Source organism: Orycteropus afer, unplaced genomic scaffold, assembly GCF_000298275.1.
Source record: "Orycteropus afer afer isolate SDZICR_OR568_19922 unplaced genomic scaffold, OryAfe1.0 scaffold00018, whole genome shotgun sequence".
Classification (NCBI taxonomy): Eukaryota; Metazoa; Chordata; class Mammalia; order Tubulidentata; family Orycteropodidae; genus Orycteropus; species Orycteropus afer.
This window is the reverse complement of record NW_006921605.1, coordinates 14,981,029-14,990,560: the sequence shown is the minus strand read 5'-3', so window position 1 is coordinate 14,990,560 and position 9,532 is coordinate 14,981,029. Positions and strand designations below refer to the sequence as shown.

The 9,532-nt window shown below is 51.1% G+C and overlaps 1 protein-coding gene across 1 annotated transcript in view; it reads right to left on the bottom strand.

Annotated features, from left to right (window-relative positions):
• The window catches only part of RGS9 (regulator of G protein signaling 9), a 70,035-nt gene extending 60,763 nt beyond the window's left edge, over positions 1–9,272 (bottom strand). The window contains exon 1 of the mRNA XM_007959897.1: positions 9,216–9,272. Within this exon, the coding sequence (XP_007958088.1) occupies positions 9,216–9,272 (57 nt within the window). The remainder of the gene's footprint in view (positions 1–9,215) is intronic.
• Positions 9,273–9,532: the final 260 nt, after the last annotated feature.

Sequence of the window (9,532 nt, the reverse complement as noted above, 5' to 3'; positions counted from 1 at the left end):
TGAGTTGTGTTGTTGGCAAAGAATATTGACTGCAACGAGGACTGCTAGAAGAACCAACAAATCTGTCTTGGAGGAAATACAACAGGAATGCTCCCTAGAAGCGAGAATGGCCAGATTTCGTCTCTCCTATTTTGGTCATGTTGTCAGAAGGGACCAATCCCTGAAAAAGGATCTCATGCTTGGTAAAGTGAAGAAGGAGAAGAGCCTCAATGAGATGGATTGGCACAGTGACTGCAACGATGGGCTCAAGCATAGCAATGATTGTGAGGATGGTGCAGGACTGGGCAGGGTTTCATCCTGTTGTCCACGGGGTCACCATTAGTCAGAACCAACTTGATGGCACATAACCCAGCAACAATTTCAGTCTGAAATGTGCATTAAAAACTAGGAAAGCCGCTAATTGCAACAAGAGTCAAGGGACGAGGCAGATGGCTGGGACAATCAAAACAGTGGGCCTAGAGAGTGAGTAGGATTTCCCTAGATAGTTGGGAGGGGCTACACTCCAAGGGAGGGGTGCTAGGAGAAGGCCGGGGCCCCACTGCACAGGAAAGTGAAGAGACGGTCCTGGCTGCATTGGAGGTGATGCAGGGGAGTCCCAAACTGGAGAAATTCTACCCACCACCTCCCAGTCAGCCCACCTGCTCCTGAAGCTGAAAGCCTCCCACCTTCCCTGGGAGTGTGGGACAATGTCCTAGTTCAACACCACCAAGCTAAAACTGCTGTCCTGGTGTATTCCCTAAGCCTGCCATTGCCAAATACCACAAAGTGGGTCACTTAGGAGAACAGAAGTTTATTGTCTCCCAGGTCTGGAGGCTAGAAGTCCAAATCAGGGTGTTGGCCGTGTTGATTCCTTCTGAGGGCTCTGAGAGAGCAACAGTTCTTGCCCCTCTCCTAGCTTCTGGGGGCTCCAAGTAAAGCACCCTAGAGAGCACCGTGGGCTGTTTCCCTGTCTCTGTGTCTGTCCTCTTTTATGAGGCCATCACTCACATAGAATTGTTAATGCTGTTGTTGTGTAGTGTCCAGTCGGTTCCAACTCAAAGTGACCCCACAGGACAGAGGAGAAGTGACCATAGGATTTTCTAGGCTCTAATCTTTATGGAAGCAGATTACTAGGTCTTTTGTGCCATGGAGTCACTGGTGGACTTGGATCACCAACCTTTCAGTTAGCAGTTGAGCACTAAACCATTATGGCATCAGGGCTCCTTCATATAGGATCGGGACCTCCTTACCCCACTATGACCTCACGTTCACCTAACTGATGACATCGCCAAAGACTCCACTTCCAAGTAAGGTCACATTCCAAGGTCTTGCGGGTCAGGGTTTCAATATATCTTGGGAGGAGGGGCCCAATTCCATCCGTGAATCCAGTGTTTGCAGAAGAAACACAATCTTGACAGATAGGTTGAAGTCAGGCTTGTCGTAGAGTCTGCGAGAGCACCTCATTACCCGGCACCCCCAGGCACAGCACTGGCTGGTTGGCCAGGTCAGCCCTGTGCAGGATGCTTCTGGGCTAGGGTGGCACCTGGGCTCCTTGTGTGAGAGAAACACCACCTTCATTCCCACTGATGCTTTCTCGGCTCAGAATTGTTTGGGAACAGAACCCATTCATTACAACTCTGCTTGAAGCTGGGGTCCTCGGCTTCATACAGTGTCAGGATGTGGCAGCAACTCAGGCCCCTGGGTCAGCCGTGTGACCCACAAAGAGCAAAGGGACAACACCCAGCAGAGTGCCGGGGGCAGGCTGGAATGTCCAGGAGCCTGAGGAGCCGTGAGCCACGGAAGTCACTCCTTCCAGAACCCTCACCTCACCGTGAGCTGGCAATCTTTTTTTTTTTTTTTTTTAATTGTGATTTGGTGAAAGTTTACAGACTAAATTCATTTTCCATACAGTGGTTCATACACATTTTGTTTCATGGCATTGATTATAATCCCCACACTGTAAGAGCGCTCTTCCCACTTCCTCCCTGTGGTTACCTTTTCCCTGGGGTCTTTTTTTTTTTTTTTTTCTAATGGTTTAGTATTGCTCACATCTAGCAAGGATTGTGGAGCTGGCATGGGAGCAGGCGGTGTTTTGTTCTGCTGTGCATAGGGTCACTATGAGTCGGAAATGATTCAACAGCACCTAACAACAACAACATTGCTTTTACTCTGAATTGGTTAAGGGAAAGGAGGACAGACCATAATTTTGCAGTGTCTTGGGCCTCCAAAGATCTTAATTAGGCCCTAAGCTCAGATGTAGGCTGGGGTCCTGGGCAGCACAGCCATCGAAGAAGCTGTGGGAGGGGTCTGTATGCTTACTCTACCCCCAGGGGCCTCCCTGGTTCCTTCTTCCCCATGCACCCCTGCCCTCTGAGGTATCTCCCTGTGCAAATACTGCCCATCTGATCTCTCATGGTTGGTTCCTAAGGAGTGTACCTTCCGGGTGTAAATGTTCACCTTATACACCTGTCTACTGATTGACTGGGAGCCATGGGAGTCAGTTCAATTTCAGGCCTGGGTGATTAGGGACCATAGTCTCCTTGGGGTTTCGTTAATCTCTGTCAGACCAGTAAGCCTGGTCTTTTTTATGATTTTTTAGTTTTGTTGCACGTTTTCCCCCGACTCTATCCAGGATTTTCTGTACTGATCCCTTTCCCAGTGGTTGACAGTGGTTGACTAGATGGTAGCCAGGCACCATCTAGTTCTTCTGGTCTCAGGGTGATATAGGCTGAGGTTCACATGGCCCACTAGTTCCTTGGACTGTTTCCATGCATCTTTGGTTTTCTTCATTCTTCTTTGCTCTGGATGAGGAGAGACGAATTATTACATCTAGATGGCCGCCTGCAAACTATTAAGACCCCAGTTGCTATTCACCAATGTAGGATGTAGAATAATCTTTTTGTGTAATACATTATGCCAATTGAACTTGATGTCCCCTGCAACCATGGTCCTGAGCCCATGGGCCCAACAGCTTGCTCCTTCAGGGTAGTTGGCTGTTAGCCACCCACTTTTCACCCTCCAGGAAACGCTCTGATCTCCAAGGCATGTCTGAGCCTCCCTTTGCCCACATTAGCTGTCACAAAGGTCACACTTCTTCAAAATCCTTCATTAGCCGAGACAACAGCACTTCAGGGAAACAGAGGGACCCATATATTGAAGGAAAAAAATAGGAACCTGCCTTACAAGTTAGAGCTTGAGCTTCTCCAATAGAAAGTTAGCAGATTTAATTCCTTTTTCACATTAAAAAAGAAAAAAATTCTAGTTATAAAGAGTTTGGAAATAACCTTCAGAGGAGGAATAATGAGAGTTATTTTAAAAGAGAAAAAACAATGAGAAGAGTCGAATTTCTTTCTAGAAGGCGTCTCACCTTCACAGAAAGGAAGGATTGCGTGGGAGGAGGGAACATCACATGTACCTTACCAACGTTTTTAGGGTGTCAGGATTTCAGTTAATTTTCATAAGCCCTTTCCTCACATAAACTCCTCAAAAGGGTCCCACTGAAAGAAGACACCACACAACCTGACTCGTGACAATATTTCTGAGAGACTGTGTGTGTGTTCTTTGAAGTCCCTGGATGATATAAAGAGTTAACATGCTTGGCTACTAAGCAAAAGGTTGGTGGTTCATGTCCACCCACAGCACCTTGAAGAAAAGCCTGGTGATCTACTTCAGAAAAGGCACAGTCATTGAAAATCTGTGGAGCACAGTTCTATTTTGACACACACGGGGTCCTGAAGAGTCGGAGTTGACTAGACGACAACGGGTAATTGGTGTGTTCCATCTTTTGCCTGAACCAGAAAAACCTCTTGTCTACCACAGAGAAGGGGGACTCTGAAGGGCTCCCCAAGTTCTCCAGAGAGTGAGAGGCCCTTCCCCAAATTGCTGCAAACTCTCAGCACCCTCCTTATGTCCTGTGAGTGTCCCTCCGGAAATGGTGGAGAGTGACAGCCACTCCCTCCCACTAATGCCAATGTCCCACTCTATGCTAGACTCAGCTTCCTGAGGAATCAGCCCTATCTCGTTCCCAGGCAACAGATAAAGGCATAACCAGCCCACTGCTCGACCCTGTCTGACCTCGTGGTGGGGGCACGTGTGTCGTCCTCTCTCAGATGCCAATGTGTGGAGGTGTGACTGTGAGCATGTCAGGGAAGCCCACCATCACTGAAGGATCAGGTATGATGACTTTGATGGCTTCGGCATCCCACCGCCCACACCCACGCTGCTCCTCCTCACGTTAAGGAGCTGTCACTCACTGCTAAGATCTCTGAGACTGGAATTTTCCTTTAAGCTAGAGAAGGCTCCCTAGGGGACAATACTAATCAGTACTTTTCTGTACAGAGATGGGGAAGTGACCTCAAAGGACTAGTGGAAGAGAATGTGCTGCTGCTAAGCCTGGACACAGAGGATATTGGCCTTTGGGCATTACCACGCATGTCCCACACCCTCATCAGAGCTTAGTGGGCTTTCTCTAGAACCTGCTCTTCCCATCCCGGACCAAAAACCCAGGGAGCATCCAGAAGCCCTGGTCAAGTAACGGCCAACTTCTGTTGTCTCTGCTTTTGTTTTTGCCACATCTTTTATCTGTCCATGAAATCCTGCCCCATGGCAGGCCCACTGACCTTGCTCCTGGATGATGCCTCCCAGGCACGGCCTGTCTGGGGTTTGCCTCCCAGTTCGCATCTGTCTCCAGCCTCCATTGTGTCCCTTAACCCAGAGGTTCTCAATCATGGCACTATCAGTGTTTGAGGCCAGATAATTCTTGGTTGGGGGTGGAAAGGGCTGACCTGTGCATTGTAGGACATTCAGTAGCATCTCTGGCCTCTACCCACCAGATGCCAGTAGCCCTACCACCCAGTTGCCACAACCAAAAAATGTCTCCAGATATTGCCACATGTCCCTCGGGACTTTTATCCCAGCTGCACACTCAAATCACCTGGGAGTGTTTTTTAAAAAAAGATTCACTCTGGGGCCCCCTCCAGGTCAAGTGTTCTGGATTGAACTGTGTCCTCCAAAATAATGTGTTGGGATCCTAACGTCCATACGTGATCTACTCTGATCTAATGTAATGTGATCAAGTCCCATGATGCAATCTAATACAATGTAATCAGTCAGTTAAGGTGGCACCAGTGCACGGTGGATCCTAATCTAATCCTGAGTTACATGAGGAGAAGCCTAGACAGGGACACGTATGCACACAGAGGGATAGGCGGGCTGTGTGAGGAACCCCGCAAGGCAAGAAACAAGGAACACCCAGGGCCACCAACCAGGTGGGAACTGGCATGGTCAAGACCCTGACTGGGACTTTCAGCCCCTGAAAGTGTAAGAAGATAAAAGTCTGTCCCTTAAAGCCACTCACCAGTGGTATTGGTGTCACAGCAGCACCAGGAAGCCAAGAAACCAAATGAATCAGAGTGAGGACAATGCCTTGATCTCAGTCTCCGCAAGAGGGCAGCCAGGACTGAAAACCACTGAGGCCACTGGCCGGGGGTCATCTTCCTGGGCATAAACCACCTCATTTCACTCATCCCAACTGTGACCCTTCAAACAGCTTCTTACTGAACCCAGAAAGCATCCAGCTCTTTTGCAAGGCTTCTGAGGCCCTCCAGTTCCAGGCCCTGCTTACCTACTAGCTTTTCCATCCAGCAGTCCCCTAACCCACCTCCACTCTGGGCAGCACTCCTAGCCTCCTGAGTCCCCAAAACACCATGCTGTTTCATAATGCCATGCTTTGCCTTTGCCTAAAATGTCACTCCCCATCCCACCCTCCTAGCTAAAAAACTTACTAACTTTTGTACCTGGACTCAGCTACACACCCCCTTATGAAACTTGTCCTGATTCCCCCACCCCAAGTACAACAGACCACTCCCTCCTTTGCATTACATAAGAGCCAAAGTGCAAATACCAAACCAGTCCTCAAGTTGGTTCTGACTCTTGGCGGCCCCATGTTTTGAACAACCAAAACCAAACCCACTGCCATCAAGTCAATTACAACTCATAGAGACCCCTATTGGGTTTCTGAGGCAGTAAATCTTTATGGAAGTAGATTGCCCAGTCTTCCTTCCATGGAGTTGTTAGTGGGTTTGAACCACAACCTTCTGGTTAGCAGTCAAGTGCCTTAGGCACCATACCACCAGAGCTCCTTCTGTGCTCTATATATATCCTCTAAAAATGTCTGCCACAACCAACGGAACACTTTATAATGCTTCTTTATATGTCAGCCTGTTTCTACCAGACTCGACGCTCCCGGAGGACAGGGGGCTGGGCCTTGGCAGACAAGGGCTCCATATGTCTGTGCACTGAATGAAACAATGACAGCCAGCAGCGGATCACATGCTCTGTCCTGTGCTCCTCAACGTCTCTCTCTGTACTTCCTTCCCAAACAGAGACACGACAGCAGCCACACCAGAAACCCAAGGACTCCAACGAAGCGGCTCTCTATGAGGCCCCAAAAAAGTCACAGCCATGGTCAAGCCCAAGGGCACTGGCAGCAGATACTGGCTGTGATGGTGATCTGGGAATCACGGAAGGGGGTTGGGAACCCATCCAACCTCCCCACTCCCCATCCCTTGCCAGAGGCCACAAGAGATCCAGCACTCCTCAGGTCACTGTGGGCCAGCAGCTAAACCCTAAATTCAGGCCAAGCCTCCCTCAGATCCTACTCCCTGGAGTCTTCCCCAAGCCCAACTCTTTCCCAAGGACCAGTGGGGAAGCGTGCTAGAGGACCAGAAGGACTGAATGGCCACCTCACCCCAGATGGCCAGGGCTGCGGACAAGAGCCCTGGTGGCTGAGGCCACGGCAGGCGTGCACTATGTGTCATCAGCTAATTTCCCCAGGACAAGGCCCCAGACAGGCCTCCCACAGAAACCGAGGCTGGCGGGCCCCTGGCTAGCCTGGTGTCTCTCCCTGGGGGCAGCCTGAGCCTGAGCTGAAGGCTGGGTGTAAAGGCTTTGGGAGCCCCAGGGGGACGAAGGCCCTCAACCACACTCCCCTCTCTTCCCCCTCCCCTTTTTCCCTCTTATCCCCCTCCCCACCCCAGGAGAAGCTGGCAGGATTTGTAGGGGCACAGGAGGACCCCAAGTGTTTGCTCAGAGAAGGGAAGAAGACAGCCCACTCCTGTCGCTCACACCAGTGGTATTTTCAGTTTGCAATCTGCCCACGCCACGTGCCTACCCCCAATTCCCCAAAGTTTCATCCAGGATAAAATCCAAGCAACTCCAAAAAGTTCAGAAGGCTGGTTATGAGCCCACCTGGCCCCTGCCTACCTTTCCAGCCTCCCATTCCCTGGCACTTCAAACGCTCCCTGCCTTCCCAGCCCTCGGCCGGGAGCCTCCTTCTCCTTCTCTCTGCCTGGAGCCCCCTGCCCATCCTGCAATTCTCAAGGTCACATCCAAGAGCACACTCAGTCAGAGCCTCCCACAGCCTCCCACTGGGTCCTACAGCACAGAGAAGCTCACAGCGTGGTACCACATTAGATTACACATCAAGCTGTGTGCCTGGTGCAAGTTGCTTAACCTCTCTGAGCCTCAATGTGCTTCTCTGTAAAATGGTGACAATAACCACAGTCTTATGGACTAGATGAGACAATGTGAGCTGCAGACCCATCTGAGCACAACACACTTCATAAATTTTCACTGAACGAGGATGATTGACAGCTGCACCCTTGTCCATATTGCTTTGGCCCAGGTCCTTCTCCAGAAAGCTGGACACCTTGTTCAGCTGGTTCACCTTAAGGGAGGGAAGGTTAAAGTAAAGGAAGGGAGGGTGGAGGGGAGAAGGGTTGGAGTAAGGACCAGAGGCTTGATGGAGGGAGCGACGGCTGCAGGACAGGAAGGGAGGCTGGGGTGGAGGAATGGAGGCTAAGAGGAGAGGCTGGGTGGAGTAGAGGCGGTGGAAGAGAGGGGGGCTGGAGACCAAGGCACCAGTCAGATGGTGGAGGCAAAGCAAGGAATATCTGCTAGACACTCAGCAGGGAGAAGAATGGCCGAGACTCCATCTCCAGATGGAGCCTCCAGGCCAAACCCGTCCTGCAGGGGAGAAGAAGGCAGCCCTGGGATGAAGCCTGGAAGATGATGGACGGCTTTCAGACACAGGGCTTCGGGGCTTCGACAGTCTCTGCTGCTCCTTGGAGCTGGGGCTTGTAATACGGGCTCTTGGGACTTTTTCCTAGTGAGACGGCATCATGTCTCTCTGCTTTATCCGTGATCCTCGCACCATTGCTGCCCTGGAAAGGAGTGCCAGCTTCTGGAAGTCCATGGACCCAGGTGGCCAACCATGCCAGTGTGCCCGGGATGATCCCAGTTTTAGCCCTGAAAGTTCTGTGTCCCAGGAAAACTAGGCAAGTTGGTCACTGACTGGTTTAATTTGCTGAGTTCCCTGGGCTTGGGGAGGGCCTGGCTTAGCACAAAGAAGCCAGCTAATTCTACTCAATAAGATAAGCCTAAAAAGATGGACCCTGGGCTGTAAAGAGTGGCTGTGGATGTAGAAGGGCAGTCAAGGGACCTGGGACCTAATTCTCTGTGCATCCCTTCTGACACTGCTTCTCTCAAAACCTCCTAATCAAAATGAACAACTTAGTACCTGAATGCATCTCCCCACAAGGTGTGTTCCACCACTCACATGTACCCCCGCCTCCGGGACCAACAACAGCCTGTGCCTGGCCCCTGGGCCTGGGCAGGCGTTTGCAATAGAGGAGGGTCCCACCGCCTGCTGCAAAGATTCACAAGTGCACACGCTGGAAGAAGGGATCTGGGCATGGGAAATGGAGTGTGCCCACCCTAGAAATCTCATGGTTGGCATGGTCCATGTGTACACACTCATCCACACACACTTACTTTAACACACTGCAGCTTGGGATCAGGAAAATGGCAAAAATACAGGCACTAAGTCATTTCACATCTGGAGATCTAGGAACACTACCAGGAGACTGCTGGAAGCAAGTCTCAGCTGAGCTGAGCGAGTAACAGGTTGTTTTCACCCTGTAGCACGTCACCAAGCATCGCCTCTGGCTTCAGATTCCCCACTATAAACAGGTCACATAGAAATCTAATCATTACAGTCTTTAAAAGGCACAACCACATAGCAAATAAGTCATTTAACAAAATCAACCGGCACTAACGCACCGAGGGGACGCCCTGCCTCCTGACCACACGCTCCCGTGCCTCCCTGACAATTCCTCGGACACTTCCCACACTTGGCTCCTTCCCTCCTCTCGGGACCAGGTGAGGGTCGGGGTTACCTTTTGGAGAAAGGCCATCCTCGGCCTGTACTGCTGGCCTTGGTGTCGGATTGTCATCCCGGACCCCGGGCGAATTCAGACCCAGGAAACAAATGGGAGAAAATTGGAAAGAGCCCCAATGTACCAGACAGCTGGGCTCGCACGAGCCCTGGGCGTCGAGGGGAGTGGCGCGCAGGGGCACTGCTGCTAGCGGCGCCCCTAGACTCTCCGCACCAACCCCCTTGGGAAGCAGCTGGAATCCGCGCCAGCCAATCAGAGAGGGACTCCGCGAGCTCATTAGCATTAGCTGCGCTTGCGCCCAGCTGCCACCAGGGGGC